The sequence below is a fragment of the Anabas testudineus genome, chromosome 24, assembly GCF_900324465.2.
Source record: "Anabas testudineus chromosome 24, fAnaTes1.2, whole genome shotgun sequence".
NCBI lineage: Eukaryota > Metazoa > Chordata > Actinopteri > Anabantiformes > Anabantidae > Anabas > Anabas testudineus.
This window is the reverse complement of record NC_046632.1, coordinates 8,372,793-8,398,152: the sequence shown is the minus strand read 5'-3', so window position 1 is coordinate 8,398,152 and position 25,360 is coordinate 8,372,793. Positions and strand designations below refer to the sequence as shown.

General features: G+C 43.4%; 1 protein-coding gene across 3 annotated transcripts; it reads left to right on the top strand.

Moving 5' to 3' along the window:
- Window positions 1-372: 372 nt before the first annotated feature.
- On the top strand, window positions 373-25,360 carry LOC113149847 (estrogen-related receptor gamma-like). Of its 3 annotated transcripts, none has more exons than XM_026342182.1 (8): window positions 373-733; window positions 11,423-11,668; window positions 11,816-11,973; window positions 13,008-13,124; window positions 17,930-18,040; window positions 18,455-18,637; window positions 23,172-23,441; window positions 23,560-25,360. In XM_026342182.1, exons 2-8 carry the CDS (start codon window positions 11,436-11,438, stop codon window positions 23,802-23,804), a joined length of 1,317 nt encoding a protein of 438 aa, XP_026197967.1. In that variant the 5' UTR covers window positions 373-733; window positions 11,423-11,435; the 3' UTR covers window positions 23,805-25,360. The 3 variants fall into 3 exon arrangements, with proteins under 3 accessions (XP_026197967.1, XP_026197966.1, XP_026197968.1); XM_026342181.1 differs by lacking the exon at window positions 373-733 and adding an exon at window positions 1,481-6,769; XM_026342183.1 differs by lacking the exon at window positions 373-733 and adding an exon at window positions 6,885-10,754.

Here is a 25,360-nt window from a genome sequence, read left to right as displayed (position 1 = left end):
ACTTGTTGAAATCCGTTTTACTCCCAGTATGAAGGAAACCAGTTACAGTCTCCATGAATTAAACACGACCCAGTGGAACTTTCCAGTCTTGGTGTCGTAGGAACGGGCCCTCTGAATATTTCCAACTCTATCAACATATGCATCACATTCACATGCTGACTCAACATCGCTGAAATATGATGCATTCTGTGTGTGTGTGTGTGTGTGTGTATGTCCCTCTCTCTTTTCCTCTCCCTCTCCTTCCCATCTTTGCAAGGCTGCAATACAAATCCCTCCTCTGTATCTATGGGAATACAGGAGCGCTGTGTGTCCTGTACCCTCCCTTCTACTCGCCACCTCCCTCTGCATATAAGGGAACACTGCCTGTGTCCTCCACACCCCCCATAGTCTGCTCCCCCCCACACACACACTCCATCACCACCACCACCACCACCCCTTCTCTTAGACACACTTTCTGTCTGACACTCTCTGGACTCCCCTGCGAGCGTGCTATAGGCAGGCAGGTAGGTAAACTCGGCACTGGATCAGAGTGAGATGCTGAGAGGAGAGGGGGAGTGTGTGTGTGTGTGACTTAATGTGTTTGTGTGTGTTGGGAGTGTGTGTTGCTGCTGCTGCTGCATCGCTGAGCTATGGAGACCGGAGGCGAAGAGAGCTGGAGCGTTTGTCCTTGAGACTGACTGACTGACTGCAGCTGTAGAGCGGAGGACCAGCCAGCCAGTGGATGAAACTGACAGTGAGTACTGTGCAAACGCAGGAAGACGAGCGAACGGGAAGAAGTAGATGCGGGATGTCATTTATTTGCAGCGAATGGACTAATGTGTTTTGGTTCCCATCTGCTTAGAAACAGTCCAGCATTGTTTCTAAATGGAAACAGAGGTGTGTATCCAGTATGTGTGTGTCTCTGTGTGTGTGTGTGTCCAGGTGAAGGTCCACTCTGCTCCCAGGTGAACTCATCTCTCAGGCTTTTTATTGGCTCCCATCAATACTTGCTTTCAAGCCTCTATGCAAGACTTTGTAAGCAGTTCAGCAGTTGTTAAGCTATTCAGAGAGTCTGCAGCAGTGTCCAGTTCCTTCAGTGTGTGTGTGTGTTTGTGTGTGTGTGTGTGTTATCAAGAAAGATGTAAGTAAACATGACATTACTGTACGTCTCTACTGCTCTGTTCCCCCCTCTCCTCACTCTCTTCTCTCTCGCTCCTTCTGTTGACAGATCGATAGTCATGCATCTATAATTGGAAGTCATCATTTATTGTGACCCTCCAAAGCGAGTCATTATCATGTGTAATCTTGCAGAAAATTACATTTTGACTGGTGTACCTCGGCGTGGCCACGAATCAGCGGACTGTGCTGAGCGGGCTAAGTGTCCGAGGGATGACCGAGGAACGTGGGGTTACTGCGGGGGGACCTCGAAAGCCTGAGGAGGGGGAAAGGGGTGGGGTTTGGGGGTGAGCCATGAGGCATTTTAGAGGAGAAGGCTTTTTGTTGTTGTTGTTATTGTTGTTGTTGTTGTCTGAAAGCTTGGATGACGACAGTGTGATAGATTAGAAAGAAGAGAGGGAAGAATCAGAGAGAGACAGGTGAGTATCAGCATTAGCTCCCCTCAGTGTGGTCATGAGACTGGGTCACCTGTGGAGCCTCTGACAGAATGTGTTAGGCCACATTAGACGGGTGTCTAGGTAGAAAGAAAGCCAGAAGGTGTAAACACAAATCTGTGTCAACTTTAAAAAAAAAAAACAAGAAAACAAAATGACAGCATTGCTCTTTTAGTGTGTATGTTGATTTGTTTACTGTAGACGTGCTGACAGCGAGTGAAGGACTAAATTTACCACCTGTGGAGACGAAAGGGATATGATGAGATAGACGTGTGTGTGTGTGTGTGTGTGTGTGTGTGTGTGTGTGTGGGTGTGGGTATGTCACGGTGCGTGTAATAGTTTCTGACATCAGCATTCAGTATGTGTGGTGCTGAGTCTTAGGATCCAGTGTGTGTTGACCCCGCATTGGAGTCTCCTTACCCGAGACAGGTCTGGGAACCAGATGTGTGTGTGTGTGTGTTTGTGCACTTGTGCAGGATTTCACAACAACAGATTCCTGCTGCATGTGTAACAACGTGCGTCTGCATGCACCATACATGTACGAGTCAAGTCAACATAGATTAGATAGATAGACAAACCTGCTAAGGGTTGAGCGTTGCGCTATGGGGCAATCCATTCATGTTGTGGGTGTATGTGATGTGCAGTGAAGCTGGTGTTGGAGACCACAAGTTGACCATTTAATCCAATACTGCTCGCTGAGAATATGAAGAGCCCGTGTGGTGGTAATCCACATTATGCTGTTAGGATAGACTTGGTTACATAATTACCCTAAGAGCCTCCAGATGGGCACCTGCCAGCGAAGACGACATGACACGGGGACGGGGACGGAGGAACAATGAACAATGAGCATGCTCCATAACAACAGTAAGCGGTTTAAGCTGCAGTCACATTAGAGCTCCATTAGCAGAGCTTTGAAATAACCAGCCCTCATTAAAAACTCGCAAAGCCGCTCCTCCACTAGGGGGCGGTGCAGTCAAGTCATCATGGCATGGGAATTAGCTCTACAGTGCTCCTCAATGCATGTAGTGTCAAATATTCAACAGTGATCCCAAATTAGTTGTAATGAAATCCTGCCTGCCTCGACGTCTTCCTGTGCATATATGTTTCCCAGCAGTGACTCACTTCCTCCCCAGTGGGACTGTAGAGTCTCCACATAAGTGAAAACCATTTGAAGACCATTGACCTGCTGAGGATGGCAGCAGCGGTGGCGGCGGCGGCGGCGGCAGGTCCCAGTAGCTCTAAGTGACATTTCTATGGTTACGTTGCTCTCCCCGCAGGCTTTCTAAGGTTTCAGGCGTGGACGTGTGCGCGCGTGCGTGCGTGTGCGTGACCTCTGATCCCCATACAGTGCGCTACAGATCAATACAGTGAAATTGATCCTATTCCAAGTGCTCATCTGTCAGTCAATCCATCATTGTATGTATCATTTCCCTCCCACTCATCTATTTGAGGATGCACATAGAAGAGAATTTTCTATTTTTATGCGGGAGGAAATCATTTTTCTCTGTTCACACGTCTCCATCTTATTTTGTTCCCCACTTTTCTTCCTTTCTCTCCTTCTGCTTCACTCTGTCTCTCCCCTTTTTGTAAACCATTTAAGCGTGAGACAATAGCGTTTGGACACAGTGTCAATAGTTTTTACCTCTGTCTCAGTAATTGATGGATCACTCTGAGCCAGACATAAACTAAGCTGATTACACTCACTATATCTGAGGGCTGTTGCCCCAGTGTGTGTTTGCGTGGTGGGGGCTGGAGCTGCAGAGTGACTGTCCAGTTTTGGAAGTCAATCCGACAGCTGGACCTGGAGGCTGAGATTTGGTGGCTGTGAGTTCGGGGATGAGGAGGAAGGGGTAAACACACACACACACACACACACACATGTGTAGTGTGATGTGTGCTTCAGTCCTACTTTTTCTTTTCTTCAGAGAAAACTGGATGCATCTGGTGTGTGGGGTCAATAGCTGGCAGCTGGGTGCCGAGTTACAGGCTGCGTCCCTCTGGAGCAGCTATTGAACTCCTGTCTTCGGTTCAGCCTCAGCAGTGTAAAAATATTTTTGATGTTTAACTGGAGCCGTGCGCGTTCGGTTTCGTTTGCTGCATTCAGCTCATTTCTGTGTCATGTCTTTTTCTGGATTTTGCTTTGGTTCACGAGGTTTTTCCTCGGTGCTGGTTTTACTTGTCACTCACTGTCTGTTTTATTTCAGTTTTGTTTGATGTTGACATGTTTTTTGTTTGCCCTTTAGTTTTATATTCAATTTGACTTTCGAGGCTGATGGATTTTTTTTAATTTTGACTAGTGATATTTTACAAAAATAGACAATACTGAGGGAGATGTTTATCAGTTTCATAATAAACATGTCTGGGTTTTGGTGGAAATACTTAATGTAGCATTGGCACTTCTTTGGTGCAATTTCTTGTTTCTTATTTGCCAACACATACTAGTGTATGTGCTCCCGACCACAGCACACACATTTGGCTGATGTATCAGCCTGAAATTAATCATAAATATACAAAGCAAAGCAAAATGGTAAAAACTGGACTTTAAAAAAGCTTAAAAAGAGCTTTTTAGAAAAGCTCCAGACATTTCAGAGCTGCTAGCACGTTTAAAGTGTGATAAAAAATAATTATCAGCACTCGTAATCAGAATTGACTCTGAATCTGCTGCTGTTAGTCAACCTGCAAAGTTCAATAAGTGCAACATTCAGTCTGTAACATTTTTATTTACATTACCTCAAAGTACGTTAAACTTCGACAACAACATTTGTACAGTGTCTCACAGTTATGAGGAAACTATCAGGGAAAAAATAAACTACTCAAGTGTTTCAAGTGGTTCTCCTGACGCCACGCCGGCTTGACTCAAGTGCGTCTTAATATCGCTGTGCAGCGCCTCCACAATGCTCAGCCGGTGCCAAGGAAAATATCAACCAGTGATAACATGATTATCCTCTGTTGTAATTTCAACCTGTACCTGGCATCTGTAGGAATACTTTAAAAAAAGAATCCACTAATGGCTGCTGCCAAACTAAAAGCCACTGAGAGATAATCAGCATCTAGTTTCCTAAATGGTTTATAGAAGATAATATCCCAGTGTAGATAATTTTGTGTGATATGTTTACTTTAAAACATTTGATATGATAGTTGTAGAATTAATTTTTTGCTGTTTTATGACTTATCTTAAATTATCTGCTATTAGAAATCACACTCCTTTTATCTTTTAGGGGGTTTCGTATGTACTCCGTTCTGTTTAACATGTGTGTTTGCACACTGAGCATGTCGGTGTACATATGCCCCTGCTTTAATGCAGCGCGTGTTTTCTCTTGGCGAGCTGTTTCATGTGGCGCATAATGAGATAAGGCCCACTCCACGCAGTCTGCTGTCTGGCCTTTATCTGAGCAACAGATTAGCGCAGGTGATTTCATTCCTGTGGAGATTGGTTCGGCGGGGGTCGGCTCAGAGCACGAGCACAACGTCACGGCGATGAGAGAGAAGCACAAGGGTCAAGACTGAAGATTAGAAAATTAACAAAATAACTGAGAGCTACATGCACCAAACTCCCTCTGACACCTAAATATCTTTCAACTCATGTAATGGGAGGTTTTTGCTTTTGGAATCTATGGATTTTGATGGCACACGTGTCCCACATCTGTGCTTGTCCGCTGGTGGTGATGCTGCACCTGTTCAGATCCCCAAGGAGCTGGATATTGTGCCATATATGAATTCACAAACGACTGGAACAATGTGCAAAGAAACCAGTTGTTCATTGTATACAGCACAGCATTATCATTTAGTCAATGCTCCATTGTGTGCATCTACTGGAGCCCAGGTAAAAACGCTGGGATCTGTACACGTCTAATGCCTGATGTATGTCAATAAACCCAACATAAGGCGTATCATCTGCGTGTTTGTGCGACTGCATAAATGGGGATCTTTGTTGACCCCCAACCCCGAGCAGTTCACCTGTGTATCTGTCTTTTAAGTGGATTAGGACATAGTGACCAGATTGCATAAGACTCATGAATCCTCGGTCTAATCACTGTATAACTTCACTCTCACAGGAGAAGATGACTCCTATCGTGTTTCTTTCTAAACAAAGAGCAGACATACAATCGCTACATGCGACATCAACTACATGATATTGGAAATATATCGATAAAGACACTATTTACAATGAAATTCAGCTGAATTGTTTAAATGTAGTGTTGTTTTCTGTTGACGGTATCTTGTTGTGCCCTGTTAACCTTTTTTTTCCACAGCATCGCTTAACTGTGCTTCTCATTTTATGTGCACGTGCATTGTCAGTGAAAGGCAGAAGCATCTCGTTAGGCACATAGCCATAGCTGCTTAGATCAGATAAAAGCTGTAAGTCGGTTAGGGCTTGCTTACACATTGTGTGTTTCTGTAGCACTGAGGATTTTTCTTTTCCAGATATCACAATATATGGGTTGATCAGTGTCACTGAATTTAATTTCTCTTGTTCACATCACAATTCTGTGAATAATATAAAAAAAAACACACTGAATTTACGATAATATAAAACAGAGAAAAAGCTGGAACCTGACTAGTGTTACAAGTCTATAAACAGGTAAAACATTATGTGTCCTTAATATAATAATTCACCTTCTGCTTTACATGTATTGTAGTTCTTTTACTAAAACTAAAATCTGTTAAATACCCTACATCCTCTCTCTTGTCAGATCCACCTGCCCCAGTGAGAGTGTGCCTCTCATTGGCTCAGATTACAGCCAATTAGCTCTCAGCTGAGCGGTGTGGGGGGAAGGCCATTCAAATGATGTGGCTGGGTAGTCGTGAGGGCCAGCTTTGCTTGGAGATCCTTGTCACACTCAGGTAGTGACAACAGTCAGGACTTCAAAGGCGGGCGGCGAGAAGTGTGTGTGACAGGAAGACAGACGGAGGAGACAATGATGATCTGAGAGTGTGATAGGGCAGAGGAGAGGGCAGTAGATGGAGACAAAGTTTGGAGGCAGAATAAAGAGAAAGTGACGGGGACAGTTTAGAAAAGCTGTAGAGGAGGAGAAAAAAAGGTTAACGAGCAGGCAGACTGAGAAGCGGGAGTCCCTCCAGAGAACCCTTTTCTCCTCTTTGGAGCATGGTGGCAGGGTGCACATGGATTTAGTCGACCTCTACCTCCCGGAGTGTTTCACCTACCACTCTGACACACAGTAAGTACCTTGGCGCCGCAAGACGAGTCCAACTGTGACGTGATATTTGATGAATAATGTTCAGGAACAGTGATGTTTTGACAGAAGGGGGATGAATGTCTCTGCGTGTGGTTGTGTGTCGGCTTCTTCTCACACATTTCTATACAGGTAGTATGTGGTGTACGCAAACTGATTTTCAAGTTGATATGAATACTTGAATGAGCCAGTTTCATTCATAACCACTACACAAATCACTACACTACCAAATAAAAGTTTTGCAGTTTGAGTGGGACAACCAGGGTCCTCTGCGGGAACTCTGAGTGTGATAGTAAGTATAACACAAATGATGAAGTGTTTGAGGGACATAATTAAACTGCGGTGCTTCATGAAAAGAATGGGAGGTTTACTCAATCTGTTTTCACTAATAACAGTCTTGTTGTTATATTAACCATTAATTACCAGCTGTTTAGGCCTGCAGTCTTGACTAGTTCTTGCACTGAGCACAGAGTTTCATTACGGATTCAGCTGATGATGATTTTTTTTTACATTAATAAACAGACAAGAGTGGAGTGTCTGGTGGCTGAATGGCTGTAGATCATACCACAAAACCACTGTTGGTTTCCCAGTGTGGGGATGTGTCATGCCCCTCTTTCTCCACCATCTCCCTTTCTGAGAATGTTTAAATAAGACAGTACTACAGAAAAACGATTTGTTTTTTTGTCTGAGCTGTACTGAAAAGGGATTTCCATAAATAGTAATAATTTTAGATGCCAACTTTCCAGGTGTGAGGGGTTGTTTGCATTGTCTACAGTTGTCATGGTTCAGCTTGTTTGTTTGTTGATACTGAGGATGAGTGGGTGCTGTCAGTTTGTAGGAAACCAGTCCTAATGTGGGAGAACAGCTGAGGTCACCCAGGGCTGGTGAAAATCTCCCTCAGTGCAGACGCCCAGTCACAAACAAAGCAAATGAAAGCCTCGGGAAAGACGTGTGAAGCAGCTGTTTGATTACCCAGAAACTGCTTTTTGATTGCCTCGCGTCTCTCTAATCATAAAAAAAAAAAAATCGTGTTCATTATAATCACTGCTGTGCTTTTATCAGCTGTAGCATAATCACTCCGCACCGAGAACACATCTCGCTGGGTTGAATGGCTCACTTAGGGTTGAAATGAACTTTCTCTAGAAAGGAAGGAACGATAAAGAGAGACGAACAGACGAGGACTGAGGAGAGGCAGCAGGCGTGTGGATGTCCACAAGCAACCACAGGTGATCCAGAAACCTGCGGGTCCGAGCTGCATCCACAGGCACCTCATCACGCAGCTACCAGATTCTCCCAAAGCCTGACTAAGGCTCTTACAGTTGGCTGGGGGTGCCACTGATCCCTACTCATCTCCTATTGGCTCGTTAGTAAAAAGAGAAACACCACTGAGACCCCACTGACCCTAATAAGTGCTCATCAGAGTTGGGGTAAGATGTGAATGTTGGTCTCTTCCCCAGCAGCTGTAGATTTGTCCTCACTCCATGTTCTACATGTGTGTTGGCCCGTTCCTCTTTTCTTTTCTGCGTTTCCCTTCCCTCCTTGTTTTCCTCTCATTCGCCCTCCCTCTCTCCTTCATCCGGCGGGGTCATTGTCTGCATTATGACTCGGCTCATTTGAAAGTGAGTGTTGGCTTCTCGCTCGTCTTTCAACACCCCCAGGTTAATGAGCCACGGGACTGCCCCTTTCCTTTTCTGTCCCCTCTCAGCTCTTTCACACTCCTTCCCTCTGTCTACCTCTCGTAATTTGCTCCTGCCTTTCCCCTCTTCTTCTTTTCCCTTTCTCTCCCCTCGTCGTTTCACGCTTGGGTTTTGGCTTTTGTTGCCCGGGTGCAATTAGAGTTGTTTTGGAGACTGGGACACAAAGGGAGGAAGGTATGATCATTTTAAAAAACTCACCGACACAAGCACCCACACACACGCACACACCTGCTCTGATTTATCCCCAGTGTATTGGGTTGCCAACCACACCAACTGTCTTTTGATGGGCTTTTATGTGGAGTTGTAGATTAGAGATCTGTCAGAGTGAATATCACATCAGATCTGATCACACCCCTCTAATGCCATTTCATCATGAAAGCAAAACGCCAACTCCTGCCTCCTCCTCTTCCTCCTCCTTCTCGTCCTCTTCCTCTCTGTGATGCATTAGAACGCGGGAGAACACAAAGTATATCACTCCGCCACCTCAGAGACTTGACACAGCAATATGGACAACTGTGATGGATAGCCAGCGAGGGTACCAGTGAGTCAATTTAAGAGGAAACTCAAATCGCTTCAGTACTGTTTTTATGGTCTTCAAAGTGGAGTGGGAATTGTGAAGCGAAATGATATGACAGCAGCCTGAAGCTGCTCATTGATTCATTAATCAAGCTGTTCAATTATTATTCAAAAATGTTCTTTAGTGGTTTTATCTTGAGGAATAGAGACATGTTCTAGATCGGGCATTTTAGCTTCTTTATGCTTATTGTTTCTGTTATATGGTAAACTTATAACAGGAAAATGCTGTGACGAACCAAATGTACACTACATGCCAACCCTCATAGCAACTATCTAGTTGCAGCCAAACACTGCATCATGTACCAAAACACAGCTAAAACCACTATTGATATTGGACTTACATTTGTCCTGTCATCAGAAGCATGACTCCAAATGAAAGCTAATGTTGCCCTGTGTCTCCCCATAACACCTTTATAAAATATGTCAGCTTGTTTCACTAAGTAACCTAAAGCACCACTTAATACAGGTTTAATGTTTTCTAATAATAAGGAGTTGTCCAGGAGCAACAACACAATCTGGCTCTAATACTGATTAAATGATCAAGTCAAGTCAGCTTAAAGCCAACTTTGGATGATACATATGCATGAACATATTTCTATTTGTACCAAGAAAGTCATGGACTTCAATACCTAGTCCAACAAGTCAACCGACACTATGGCTGCACATCACAGTTGCATTGTTTTCTTATAGAGACGTCTCGCTTGTTGCCTTACTTGCTGCTTACTGTGTCTGTCTTTGTGGGTTTGTAGAGGGGTCAATAGCGCGTGGCCGTGGTTTACTCAGGGGGTGGTTAAAAGCAGCCAGTCTTTTTGCCTATCAAATAACTTGTGGCCGAGACAATACTGATTTACATGGCAGGAAACAGACCGGCTGTGACATCCACCTTGCGAGGCTGAGATTAGACTGGGAGAGACGCACAGCTGTGTAGATATCTATGTGTGTGTGTGTGTGTGTGTGTATTTCTTAGCATCTCCGAGAGAGAGACAGAGCAGAGGGTCTTTTAAAAGTTGGCCTGGCGACAAACAGTTGCGTGCAAGCATGTGTCGGGGTGTTTATGAAGACACATGCTTTAAAGTGTGTCTGTAAGTGTGCGTGCAGGGTGCCTCGGCACGCTCCTGCTCGTGTGAATCTGAAGTTTATGTCAATTTTAATGTCAATGATTTTTATTTTTGCGTCCACACATGACACCGAAATGCGAGTGTGTGTACACCTCAGCTGGTTTCTGATGCTATTTTCTCCTTGGGGTGGTGACAGTCTGTTGATCTTAAGCCAATACTAGAGTAATAATACACACTTTAACATACGGTGCTTTATTTCAGGCAGTTATTATTTGAGGAAGTCATAGAAAGTACTTCTAAAAATATCTTGAAAATGCAAATGGAAAAAAAGAAAACAGAACATATTATTGTTCATTTGAATGAGTTTTGGCTTTCTGGTTTATAGTATACAAATAATTAACCAACACATCGCAGTGCATTTGTTCATGTCTCATAAAGTTGCTTTTTTGAACGTCTCCACATTTCCTAATATTTCTAACAATAATAAAAGGTTATCTTCTGTAGGCTGCAGAGGTTTTGGCAGGTTAAGTGTGATAAGTAACTGAGACACCCACACAAAAGCAGAGGGAGACGAGCCAAATGTATTGGACTGACTGGTGGTGATGATGCAGATGGTTGCTGGTTTGGCTATTTCCCTAGGTTTGTTTAAGCAATCTTCTTCTTTGAAAACAGAGCAGTGTAATCAGCTGCAGCTTTGCATATGTGGGAGATCACAAACGGCTGGTTTAGATAAGGCCGGTATAGATGTATGCATACGTTGAAGAGTTACCAAGAAAAGGATATTTTATAACATCAAAAACTTTGGCGTTTATTGTAAATTTTGTAAATAACCATATAACCAGAAACATTTAACTAACAGAATATCTACGTAGGCGTACAGAGACTTGTTTCACACTAGTCCTGTGTTTCGATCACATGTTGTGTTTGCTAATGTAAGTTAATCAATTTAAAAGGCTAATTGTTCAGTAGGACATGTTGCTTTTATGTTACACAGCTGAAAATGTGTGTTTTCATGGAAAACAAGGACATTTCTAGGTGGCACCAACTGTTTGAGTGCTAGTGTAAATTAATGGTAATGATCCCTATAACATGATTGCTATCTGTGTAAAAGATGCCCGACTTAATAAAACTAATCACAGCTCAAAGACTTGGGGGTCACCCACCACCCATTAATATTAATGACACTACCAAGGTGACTCGTTGTATGAAGCTGCCCTGAAAGTCAAATCCCTCACCATCATGAATATGTATTACAATGAGGAACAAACACATTCGCCTATCTTGAAATCTTCATTTTTTTCTTCCAGACATCTGGGCAGGATGTCGGTGAGGGGCTTGGACCCCACCTGTGTCTCTTCTATAAAGCGTGAGCCCTCCAGCCCCAGCTCTCAGGGTGATGTCAGCCCGGCTCAGCCCAGTCCTGGAAGCTCTTCCTCGGACACAAATTCCAGCTACGGTCCCCTAACAAAAGGCCACAATCACAGCAATGGACTGGACTCACCGGGCCTGTATGGTCACACGGCCGGGTTGGCCAACAATGGAGAAACCAACAGGTTGGTATTTACATCATGCTCTCCCTTATTTTGTGCATTTCATGCAACATTAAATGTTAAATGGAAGCACGTCGACTATCTGGACATTCTCCTTTTTACTCTGCCTTCATTTGCTTCCTGCTTCTCTTTCTTACCACCTCTATCCAGGAGGTATGGGGAGGAAGAAGGCCAAGTCAAGTGTGAATTCATGCTGGGCACCGTGGCCAAGCGAGTGTGTCTGGTGTGTGGGGATGTAGCCTCGGGTTACCACTATGGTGTGGCCTCCTGTGAGGCCTGCAAGGCCTTCTTCAAGAGGACCATTCAGGGTAAGACACACACACACACACACACAAACACACACACACGCATTCATGCATTTGAACATGGTCCATGTTATACTTAGTAACAGAGTTTATTGTGCAAGGCTGATGCCTCCCAGCATCATATAAACCTGTTTTACGACCAACAGATGAAGTCGTGCCCTGAGCATTTGTTTGGTATAAACAGGCCCTGATCAGTTAGCTCACCTTCCGCCTCCTGTCTCTCAAGCTGCAGAAAGGATTTAAATAAAGACCTGTTTGCAAACAGCTGATATGTAGTTAAACTTACAGCACATATTGTATATAGTCAACATGTTTGAGTTTAGCCTTCAAAACTTCAGATAAGACATGTGGATGAATGTGTGCACATCCATCCGTCAGGAGACATTAGAAGAAAGAGCCTGCATCATGCATAGTGCGCGGTTTAAAGGGATTGTCCTGTGCACTGTTGGCTTATGTTTCGGGCCATGGACCTGGCAGCCGATGTTGTGTTTAGGCCTCTAGAGGCTGGCTACAGCAGATGAGTTCAAAGGGCAAACGGGATGAGCAGCTGTCAGATCAAGGATCAAACGGAGAGATGCGATGTCTGGCTCATCAGATGCTTCCTGTTCCTAATGGAGGGTGGCAGCTCAGCATGCCCGTAACTGGCTGAATGCCGTCGTGAATAAGCTTCTGTAAATTTTGTTAACAGAAATTGTGCCAAAATAAAGTATAGAATATTCACAACATTTATGTCAACTTAGCTTTTGATAATTGCAAAATGATAAAATGTCAACTTAGATAAAGTAGAACTAAAGTTAGTTTGTTTTTCTTCTACCAAGACAAATTTTAATGTTGGATGATGGGAGGTGCAGGAGCTTGTTTTGTGAGGTTTGATCCATACCAGGGAGTAAAATGAGGCATTACTCTGCCTCTATTGCCTCGAATTCTTACTGTAAAACTGTAAATGACACCATTTCAACATGAGACACAATAAAATCAAGACAATAACTGTCATTTTAAAAAGCAAAGTGTTTTTATAATTTCCTTTTCTCCTCCAGGTAACATTGAATACAGCTGCCCAGCGTCCAATGAATGTGAAATCACCAAGAGAAGAAGGAAATCCTGCCAGGCGTGTCGATTTGTGAAATGTCTGTCTGTGGGCATGTTGAGAGAAGGTCAGCTACACACTGAAAATCACTCTCAGACCTTGGTTTAAAACATCTCTTTAGTTGCTTTTTCCAACATTGATTGGTTGTCAGACTTGGCAGATATTCAGATCTCATCCTTCAGGTATAAGTAACGGCTAACACAAATCTGACTGCACTTTCTTTGTTGTGCATACCTGGAAACAATACCCTGATTAGAAGCTGAGATTCTCTTAATGTCTGACCTGATAAACTGGTGATGGCATGTACTGTAGTTGTGTAAACCCTTGTGAAACTTAAAACCTCTGACAGTTAAACTTCAGGCTCTTCGTGCCACCTGTGATGTGCATGTAGGCCTGTGTATGTGTAGTAAACACAAGACTAAACAATGCATAGCCGTGTCTTTGAGAGGGAGGAGAAGGTTACTAACTATAGCTTCATCAGTGTTCCTTCAAATAGCCTCTGGAAATCTGCCAGCGTGTGTGTGTATGTGTGTGTGTGCAGCTTGTGGATCCTGGGTGGAGAAAATCAAAATATAGGGTTTTATGAAATGTTTATGATACAGAAAGTAAATAGATAAATTGAATTATGATAGGCCAGGCCTACTGGGTTGTGATGGGTGCGTGTGGTCAGGTGCTCCTCTCGTCCACAGTGTGCCTGTGTGGTGACATATTGTTTTCCAGATTTAGAATTGACTCAAAAAGGAAAACGTTAGCAACCTCTTACTGTACCGGCCACTCGTTGCCTGCTGTGTAGGGCCATATGATATGATAATAAAATAGCAAGTGTTGTCTGTGTGTCTGTGCTGGGTAAAATGTAAGGACTGAGGGACAGTAGACGGGAAGAAGAAGCACGTCAATACGTAGCAGACACAAATATCATAATCAATCTTTCTGCAAAATAACAAATAATGCTTTAAAAGAAGAATGTGAACATATTTTGAGTCCTTTAACTTTTAGTTTAACGCCAGATTAACTAAGAGACCATGTAGCTGTACTGTTAACAGCTTGTGCCATGACTCTGGATCTCAGCGGTTACTTTCATGAGTGTGATGTACATCATCACCAACAGAAGTGAGGGACAAAACTATGAAAGTAAGACCCAAGTTGTAATAAACTGGAATGATCCTTTAATGCCGCCTACTATTCTCTAAACACAGCGGCTTCTGTTTATAGCTGCCGTGTTTGTTCATAAATGTGTGTGTCTGAGTTATGGATACACACCACTGCAGCGTCTTTACACGCGTATTATGTGCGCACGAATTTGTTTAAACGCACAAGTCTGTAGTCACATTTATGTGCATGCGTTTGTGTGTCTGCTTGTTCTGAATTAGCTGCTTTTAATAGGGTAGGGACATAAACAGCACCCCGGTCCAGTCTCAACACCCCTTTCCCTCTTGCCTCTGCCTTTGCTTTCCTTCCCCCCTCTTGTAAATTCCTCCAGATGCCTTGTGGGATTCCTGGACCTCCCTGAAATGAAAATTGCCCCTCATAACTCCCGCCATAAGCGGCCTCGTAACGCGCTTCACTGTGCCTCGTAATGCCCCTCTTCCCCAGAGGGACCGCTGTAAAGGCAGCGACAGAGGACCTGTGAGGTTTAATGGGGGAGAGTCAGGGCCGTATTAAATACACAGCTAAAAGACATATAGACCCCGGGCAGGATTTAATTAAGAACATTTCAGTGGCCATTTCTACAGTCGCTGTCACTTCTAAGGGCGGTAAAAATGTGTATGTTAACAAAATGTGTACAATATTTTAAAAACTGCAGTTTATCATACAGAATGAATGTGCAATCCTGTATTTAATGGTTTACATAGCTAAGAAATGTAGGCAGCGGTGCAGCAATACTTCCATCAGGCACCTTCCTGTCTTCATCTCATCTCACTTCCTGCCAGCTGAAGTTATTCGGTCTCAGGTGATTTAATCATGCTGTGTTAATCTGCATTCTGAGAAAAGCAAAAACAGAACGGAGGCACTATGTGGGGTTTTCGCTGCCAACTTTCCAAATCCTTTCTCATTTGTTGATGAGAAGCGATGTGCAGAGGAAGGTACCGGCAGGCTGGCGTTGGTGGCAGCCATGTGTACATTTGTCACATTATCTGAGAAGCGTGGGATTGTTTGTAGTGAACACATGCTGGCGATAGCAGCGGTAACGGAGGCCGCTGTGAACACGGTAACCTGGATCAGTCTGGCTCAGCGGTTGGATGCCCGTGCTCTTGATCCTGCTTTACTGTGTGCGTTTTGGGAACTTGTAAAGCTCCTCATGTGAACATCCAGACTCCTTCAAACGGAGGCTGAGTGATGAAAGCGGCAAAAAATAGATCAATGCCCGAGTAGTCGGTGTTTATCGAACTCTGATGGGCTGCACACAGGAACAGGGAGGAGGTGTGTGAGCCTGTTTTGTTTTCCACCAAAGCTATTCTTGGCCTTTTGGTTGTCAGCACATTCCCCCATGAAGAGTTACACTTAGCTCTGATGTGTGCGTTTGAGTAACTGTCAGATCCAAACACACAAACATACCCGTATACCCATGTACATCGGGCACCAAAGTTGTTTGATTTAATCCACTTTCCCAAAAATGTTTGTGTTAAATCTGATGACAGGACGCAAGCGAGCGGCCTCATCCCTCATTTCACGCCTCGGAGCGGCACCTGCCAAGTGCCCGAGCTAATCCACACTCGCTACTTGCCCCATGACATCACCAGGGGGCATTGAGTTTACCTGACCAGTCGTTAATACCAGGCTCATTTCGTGCGGTGCCAGCTCTTCACTCGCTCCCTTTGACCTCAGGCCTGTTAACTCACATTTTATCCACCTTATCTTGAATCTGTTTTTCCAAGCGCGTGAGGTAGGGCTGGATAATATAATCCACACTATACATTATGACAAAATGTGTCAGTTACAATGAGCATGAGCGTGTTTCCTTAACTACACTGACTTACAAGTTACATGTTAATTAATTACACTTTGGGCTGATGGTATTGCACCTATAGGTTAAAGTAAATTGATGTAATAATTTGTTTATTTGACAAAACTATTTCCATTAGAAGTCCGATTAGTAGTTGAATCAACTCGAGTCTATTCTTCATCAGCAGACGAGTATGGGTCAGTTGACAGATGTGCTTCATACTTGCTCCATAACTAATCTAATCTGTGAAGATGTGGTTTAATGAGATTATTCTGATGGTGTTAAAATCATAGAGCAACTTCTTTTTTTTCCCATTGAACCTCATCCACACCACACCAGTTAGAAAACCCAGAGAAGGCAATGACAGAAAAATGTTATGCTCATGAAGGAGCCGATCACTCAAAGTGAAGGTGCTGATGGATTTATAACGTGACTTTATATAGAGTGTTATATTGGGACCTTTAAGGAGGCGGGTGAGTTGGAACTTTACAAGTGTTTATCTGTCATATTTTTCCACCTTTATGTGTGGAAATGTACTGTCATACAACATCAGAGCATGACATTTCATAATAGTGGTGAAGGCTAGGGCTGAAGCTCAAACCGGTGCCTCAACAGACTCACAACCTTAGGCAGGATCTGGAAAGATGTGGAGCACACTGTAAATATAAGGGCTTTTAGTTTTATTCCTGTGAGATCCTGTTTACTTACAGCAAAGGTCACAGGCCACATTCTCACACTGTCACTTTGTTATGAGGGAACCTATCTTTCCATCTCATATTTCTCCCTCTCTCTGCTCACAACCGCTAAAGCCATGAAGCAGAAATCCTATAAAATTATTGTTATGGCAATAGCACACGCCTAAAATAAATCACAACAGATTTACAAACTAATTATTTGAAAAATTAAGAACCTGCCCCGGACTGAACCCTTCAACACACTTTACATGTGTGATTAGGAGGACATTACGTTTGATGGTGTGGACTTGATGCATGCTCTCTGTAAATATCTGCATAAGTAAGAATAAGTACAGGAAGCTGCGGGCTCAAAGGGATGGGGCGTCACAGCAAGGTGTCAAGTGGACAAATAATACCCTCAGTGTGTCTCTTACAGACGCGAGTGCCATTACAGCTCTATTTAGGGCCACTATGGCCGTTTACACTGTGGAGTCAGGTAACCCAACACCACTACTGAAGGCAGCCTGAATCACGTTCACACTCAGTGGGTGCATACATTTTCTTTAGAGATGATTCAGTGGCCGTAACTCTCAATTTCACCAGCTTTTCTTTTATTTGCTAACATACAGAACATTTAGGTATACTACAGCTAGAAGAAATGATAGCAGTACATTGGCAGAGTTTGCTTTTTAGTGTATGCACTTGGATAATAAACTAGATTAGTTGACTCGGTCTTTCCACTGCAAGTGCACCCCAACCCTAAATCCACCGCTAACCTTAACCCTCAAACCTTCCTTTGAAGTTGTGAGGATGGATGACTCTGAAATGTCCTCACACACACACACACACACACACACACACACACACCCTTAAATCCCCATTGCCGTGGCGATGAGGTTAACACAATGCTCCTTAAGATGAGCAGTTGTCATCGGCTGCTCTGAAGTTGTTGGGTGTCGCATTACAGGATGCATGCTTCTGTGCCAGCATTAGTCAGGTCTTGTTCGGTCTCCTTGAGATCGTCAAGTCTTGTGATCAGAGGTGAACTCATGACAGTGCAGTCAGAGTCAAATGCATGTGAACACAGTGCAGTCAGAGTCAAATGCATATGAACACAGTACAGGCTTCATATTAAAATGATTGCTATTACTTTTGCATTGCTTTTTAAAATCTCCAACAGCTTATCAAGCATTTTTGAACTTGTATTTCAGCAGCACCAAATGCATCGTTAATGTCTCGCGTCTGTTTCTGTAGGTGTTCGCCTGGACCGAGTTCGAGGTGGCAGGCAGAAGTACAAGAGGAGAATAGATGCTGAGAACAGCCCGTATCTGCACCCACAGAACGCCTTGCCCCAGAAAAAAACATGTAAGTGTAGAAACAGCTCTTTGCATTAACTATGGTGCATAAAGAATATAACTGTAGTACATAAATGTTAAGTGGAAAGGATATGTTAATGGATGCCTTTATTGCTGATTTGAGAGACTTTGACTTTATCTGTGTTGCGGTTTGTGAGTTCAAAACTGTCAAACCACCCTTCCCATGATGCTGCCTGTCAGGATATTATATATGAATCATTTTTACAGACAGTATTTGCTAATGAGCGAGCATTAATCATTGCCAACTGTAAAATTTGAAGTGAGGAGTGGAGAGTTTTGAATGACAGTAATGAACATGTTGCCCGCTTTGTATTGAAAACCAGATACTGTAGCTGCAAACATGACTAATTATCTAATCATTATTATAATGTGTTCTTTCTTGCACGCTCTCTGTCCTCCACAGTCTGTGTTGGTGGTGTCGTAGAGAACAAAGTAGTGTCTCTGCTGCTCGTGGCTGAGCCCGAAGGCATCTTTGCCATGCCGGACCCCACTGTACCTGAGAGCGACATCAAGGCTCTGACCACGCTGTGTGACCTCGCCGACAGGGAGCTGGTGGTCAACATCGGCTGGGCCAAACACATCCCAGGTACGACACAAGGCTGAACGCTCAGTGAGTCTGTTGTTCGCTGACACAATCCAGCACACACATTAGCTCACATTAGGTCTATTATCAGATCAGGCGAGGAGATTGTTGTGACTTGTGGTTGTCAAGACACTCGCTGGATATGCGGAGGACAGAGGGCACGTTGGTGTGGCTGTGTGTTATCTGCCAGTCATCCTCTGTGTGTGTGTGTGAGTGTGTGTGTTCTACACTGTGTGCCATGCCCTTGCTGACCAGCGTGGGTTACTAATATATCAAGCAGATGCCCAGTGGCCACCTGGGCGTTTTAATTCATTTCCTGGGCAGCAGCCGTCTTCCTGTGCTGTGTGAATTACAGAAATCCTCCTGACACTTGAAACACTCTTAGCTTCTCCTCTGACACAGGAACAGCAGAAGGGGATGTTCAGAGTGTGTGTGTGTATGTGTGTTTTTTCTCTTTGGATGAGCAGGTGGAAAGAAGGGCGGGCATGGGGGTGGGTTTGGGGGTGGGGGTGGGGGTAGGGGGGGCGCGTTCTGGCAGCTTAGTGGGATGAAATGCTGGTATGCAGCTATGTTGACGGTTGTAATTGTATGCTGAGGCTTGCAGATCTGCTCTGGAGACTCCCAAATGACAACACTGTTCAAAACTACTTTTCACACTTTAAATGTATGTTTCGGGGCCACGCCGCTCTGAATCAACAAACTCGTTTCTTCTTCTGTCTCTGTAATGATGTTAGTTGCTGGTAGTTGTTGGACACCAGCTGTAAATATATTTAGTATATATTTATCTGCACTTATTTTAAAGCTGACTTTTTACGGACAAACATAAAATTAAGCTTGACACTGTGCAGTAATATAAAATAGTGTGTGTAGGGTTTGAATATGTCACTCAGTGTAAAATGTCAATGAGGAGTTGTAATACAGCCAGAAATTGTAGATGAAGACGATTTGTTTTCAACTTGAGGCAGAAAACAAGGTCAAAATGCAAAGCTCAGGGGTTTTAAGCAGCAGTGACCAGTATGCTAAACGGTTTCTCGTCACTCTCGATTTCTTTTCTGTCGTGTTTTATCATCTGTTTTTCCTCTAGCTGAAGCCGTGACTGCTTTATCAGCTGTGATTATCCACACCCAAAACATCACTAGGGAAACACCTGGGTTTTTTGTTGATGTCTTGTGTCTGAAATGCTTACAAAACAAACAAAGCAGGTGTGTGTGCGTGTGTGTGTGTGTGTGTGTGTGTGTGTGTGTCCCTCTCTACTATAATTGTCCCCACATTTCTTCCTACAAAGTGGCCATGAAGCAATTATTTCAGCATGTCCCTCATCGGCATTTCCATTGTTCTGTTAAAAAGAACGAAGAACATCACAGAACCCCCCCCCCCCCCCCCCCGTTCTCATCCCCCACCCCCAGGCTGTTGCTGTCTGTTCCTTTCCCCACATTGTCAGGTTTTACTTACACAAGACAGACGAAGTCCGACTGATGGGTGTATTTGTAGCCCTTTGCCAGTGGAGAGTTTGGCGGCGAAAGTGAAGCAGCGGTGAGAGGCGGCCGTACACACAGCAGATACCCACCTGAGGGAAGAGAGAGGGGCTAGAGAGACGAAGGAAGAGACAGGAAATCATGTTTTCATCCAACTGTCAAAATTTTTTACTCTTTTACTTTTGAAATGTAATAAAAATACAATACAATGCAGTGCGATGCATTCAGGAAAGCTGTGCTAAATAGGCGGGCCTCTAGAATAGTCCTGCAAAACCTGGAGTGGCAGCAAGGTTGTTCTTCTAATACAGTTAATGACCAAGGGATAGTGATGCCCCATTCTCAGAACGACATGGTGTTTAGTAAAGGTTGTTAATACCAAACAGTTGTTTGATGAAATGTAGTAGTTTATGAGGCCATAACTACCAAAGCTGTCATTATTTGACAAAGAATCCAAAGAATAAAGAAATGAAAGTGCAAATAAGTACCCAGAAGAAATGCAGAAATACATGAAAGGGGCAAGACGTGAAATTTACAATACCCTGCTTCTAAGCTGTGTAAGTTCTCCATCTCCTACCTGCTAGCTTCTAGTTTAATTGTTAAATAAAATATAAAATAATATGAAAACACACGGTTACTTTGAGCCTCGCCCTTATTAGGCTTATTAGATAAATTAGTTGAACTTATCACATAATAAAAACATGTGGTTACAAAAAAAGAAACAGTGACTAAATATTAGTTCTAGTTGATTAACCCTTTCAGTTCCACAGAAAAAGAGAGAAACTCATAAAGAGGCAAAGAGACACAGACAGAAAACGAGAAAACGGGTGAAGAGAATGACTCAAATGGAAGAACTGAGAGTCCAGAGGTGATGGTACTGGAGGCAAATTGACGGACAATGGCATCATTCAAGGAACGGGCTGAGGAGGTAAAGGGGACTCGGCTCAAAGAATGAAAGGTAGAGAGGAAAAACAAATACACAGAGAAAAAAAACAGAGTGCACCCTCCTAGCAGCGTAATGGTCATGTCACATCAGCTCTAGATGAGTGGCAGGCCACACGGCCCCCATCGCTGGGAGAACGGGGGTCTTGGGCGAAGTGGCCCAGGCCATCTGAGTTCTTTGCCCACGGGGAGGTGAGTGTGATGGGGCTACTGTCCTGGCTGCTGCCCCTCCTCTGTGTCTGCTCTTATCAGGCAGTTTGACAGTGATGTGGTCTGAAGTCTGAGGGCCAGACTGGCAGATGAGCTGGCTAAAGACCAACTGCCCTCTTTGCTTTTGGCCTTTTTTGAGTCTGTGCTGCAAGTTGGCTGTCAAATGTGTGTGCGTTCAAGGCGACTGTGGTGTGACTGGGCTCCGTGTTGTTGTTGATATGATACAGCTAACACTAGTTCTTCCCAAACGGTCCTTGTTGCCTCCAGTGCCCTTTGCTTTGTCCCTGTAGAACACGCACTCGTCTCTTCATTGACTGTTTAGCTTGTATTTATCCCTAAAATCAAAATGTTGCCTGAGATTTCATCACACGGACCCAAACACACATATTCACACAGGTCTCTGTCCCTGATCGATGGTCCAGTGCCAGAATACAGATCCCTATCGACCAATGAAATTGTGCACAGATAGAGTTTCCAATCAGTCAGGGAGCGACAGTGGGGATGTGGGCGCCACTGACGTCCCCGCGGTGATTGTAAAGAGCAGTGGATCCTGATAACAATCACAGATGGTGTCAAAAACACAAACACCTCCCCCTCCTCTCCTCGCTCTGTAAAATTATCTGCTTAATTACAGTAAACGCGCGCGTGTGAGTGTGTAAGCAGGTTTATGTGGAGGACGTGAGCGGGTTTAATCATGCTCCTGTGGGGTGTAATTGTCAATCAAGGTAGGTGTGTCCCACAGAGTGTAATTAAATTCTCCAGCTATCCACTCCCCCTGTCCTTCGTTATGCCCTTTGCTGTGTGGCGTGCTTTTAAAGAAATCAGCCGGTCATGTAACCTGTCGAGAACTCTTTGGATTTATTGTTATTAGCCTGTTTTGGTTACAGAGGCATTGACTAAAACAAACATAAATAAATTATAAATAAAATATAAATATGGGTTCAGTTGTTAGTGATGGGATTTTTATTTATTGACTTTTGTTGTATATTGGTATCATCTCATATTACTCAGGGTAAAGTGTTTTCAGCTGCTCTATCTAAAACAATTCAAGAGAATTGTTGGTGTTAATGCTATTTCTATGGATACTGTCTGAATCTGAAGGGCAAGCACCTTTATTATTTAGTGCTATCCACTTGTGATCATTTGCCCAAGGCACATCTGAATAACAGGTGTAAACAGGGTCTAAGTTACCTGTAGGTGTCAGTGCGAATGGGAATGCTGGTCTGTTTCCATATATCAATCCTGTCCAGGGTGTAACCTGAGTTTCGTTACCAATAATACCTGAGATCGGCTCCAGCACCCGTGATCACCTGAGGAAAAGTGGTTTAGCTACTAACTTCTAGCTATAATCACCACAGAGCATTCATTAGACACTACAGAAATTAATCTAGGACACAGTATCCAGGCCACGTAGGTGCAGTAACAGAAAATTAGGTAAAAAAAAAATTTTAAGTAGTAAAAGCAATATCTCGTTTATCACTTTTTACACCTGAAAAACGTCCCGTGATCAAGGACATGGTCTACATTCGTTGCTCAGATTTCATCAGTGATGTTTTATGTTGTCTTCCTCGTTCTCAGCCTCTTATATGAACTCTTTCTCCTCTGCCTCTCTCCACGTTGGTCATTAGAAACGTGTGTTAAATTTTGAGTTGTGTGTAGATGAAGATGACACCTGTGTTGGAGTTGTGTTCACAGTAATTATTTTAATTTTTTTTTAGCAAAAAAAGAATAAATGAGTTTTGCAAATTGTGTCTGAGTACCTGAAGAGTTTTTAAGGTTTGGCTGAAGGAGTGTTTCATTCGAAAAATGAATTTAGGCCACTGAGAATTTGGTTCAGAGAATGGGGTTTAGTGTTTTAGTAACTCTAACCTCTTTCAGTATCTCTAACTTGACTTATTCTCTTTTTTGTCTAGGCTTTCCCTCCCTCTCGCTGGCAGACCAGATGAGTCTACTGCAGAGCGGATGGATGGAGATCTTGATTCTTCGAGTGGTGTTTCGCTCACTGGCCTTGGATGACAAGCTGGTGTACGCTGAGGACTACGTGATGGACGAGGAGCAGTCGAAGCTGGCGGGGCTGCTTGACCTCAACAACGCCATCCTGCAGCTGGTGAAGAAGTACAAAACCATGGGGCTGGACAAGGAGGAATTTGTGGTCCTCAAGGCTATCGCGCTCGCCAACTCAGGTAGTTATTACAGAGTTTAGATTCTGATTTTACACTTTTTTTGTGCTTATGTTTTTACATTTTGCCATTAAAAGCATCTTGACATAACCTTATATTTAATTTATGTCTCTCCATACAGACTCCATGCAAATTGAGGATTCAGAGGCAGTTCAGAGGCTCCAGGATGTTCTGCACGGGGCCCTTCAGGACTACGACGTCACCCACCACCCAGAGGATCCTCGGCGGGCCGGCAAACTGATCATGACCCTCCCTCTCCTGCGTCAGACAGCTGCACGGGCTGTCCAGCACTTCTGCAGCATCAAACAGGACGGCCGCGTGCCTATGCACAAACTTTTCCTCGAACTGCTGGAGGCCAAAGCCTGACCCGAACACAGACAGAGATTCATCCTGACCCCTGACACAGAGGTTCAGATGAGAAGAAGTGAAGGATAACGGGTCACGGTGGGGTATGACACCACGTATTTGTCCATTTAAGCTTGCATTTGACAATAAAAATTTGAATCTGGAATAGCTGGGACCGCAGCTCCTCTCCTCCTCCCCGTCAAAATTCTCATTTAGTGTCTCGATGCCACGGACATCACCATTTGCTGTGTGTCGACCCACTTCGAAAAGCTGAAGATGGATGACCAGACAGCCTAAAAGCAGAAGAAAACGCCTTCTAGATATATTTACAGTTACATGCCAAAAGTAGAGCTTCTTTTGTTAAAAGACCCGCTGATACTTGAAGATCCTCGTGGATTATTTCATCCATCTTGAAGCCTGTTAATCCGCATTTTAGTGCATTTAGAGAACCTTTTAACAATGTAATTTTATTTGTCCTTTTTTTTTTGTATAGACAAACTAAAAGTAGCAGTAGAAAAAGTAAATGTGTCCTAAGAGGTGCAGTAAGTCTTGCCAAAGAGTAAAGACTCATAATAATATTGAATAATACCAGCAAACGTCCACAATATTATAATGTGGCCTGTAAGACATAACCTGCATCCCTGCTCTGTTGTGTGTTGCAAAAATATGTATCTATCTAGCAGATGATTAAAGGGAAGTAATTGGGCGATCAGCACGTCATAAGTCAATTACTGGCCTCCTTATTTTAGCTGAAATTTTTCAGGGAACGAGTACTTAACATTTCATCATACGACTGTATGACAGCAAAGTGATATTTATTAAAGAAGTGGCTATTTTCTTTTGGTGTTTTCTTTTTTTATTATTTACTAACATGACGAGTAGATTAAAGCAATTACAGTGGATAATAATTTTTTAAAGATTTTTAAATGATATCACTGTAAGATAATTTTATACTAGCTTCTCTGCTGCAGCACTGACAACTATGTATACCATATCATGCAACTGATAATAGGTGGAGTCTGTACTTGAAGATCATGATGTTGTAGAGCTGTGTAGACCCATCAATATAACTTTAACTACTGTTTGTGAAACGGCTGCCGTACTGTATAATCTGGATTAGGGAAGCGCTTAATGTCCTTACTGGTAGAAGTCAATGTCTAGGATCAAATTTGTGCACTACTCTTGCTTTTAGCCATATGTTTTGGGGGAATCTGGTGATGGCGCTCTGTTAATCTGTGTGTTTTGTGTGAAGAGTAGCTGTATTTGGAATTTGTCTTTCTCCGCACGCATTAAATGAAGGGATGAAATTTGGTAGGACTCTCAGTACAACAAAGCAAAAGCTGTGCTCCTTATTTTACTTAATGCAAAGTACTGTCACACTACAATGTGCATATTTTTGGCAGCAATATGACGGTTTAAATGTATGTCCTGTACATTTTTTGTGTATATACGTCATGTCTTATGCCAACAGAGATGTTTAAAGATGCAAATAAGCTTTGTTTGGATGAGCTGTGCCGTGCTATTTCTTTCTCAGGTGGATTCTTGGGCAATAAAGATGATTCCCTTATTGCAAAAAA

Excerpts from the sequence above, each read along its gene's own strand:
- LOC113149847 (XM_026342181.1), top strand. The coding sequence starts at position 6,714 with ATGGATTTAGTCGACCTCTACCTCCCGGAGTGTTTCACCTACCACTCT. Across the intron at positions 11,974-13,007 it reads CTTCAAGAGGACCATTCAGG|GTAACATTGAATACAGCTGC; the intron begins GTAAGACACACA and ends TTTCTCCTCCAG. Across the intron at positions 13,125-17,929 it reads TGTGGGCATGTTGAGAGAAG|GTGTTCGCCTGGACCGAGTT; the intron begins GTCAGCTACACA and ends CTGTTTCTGTAG.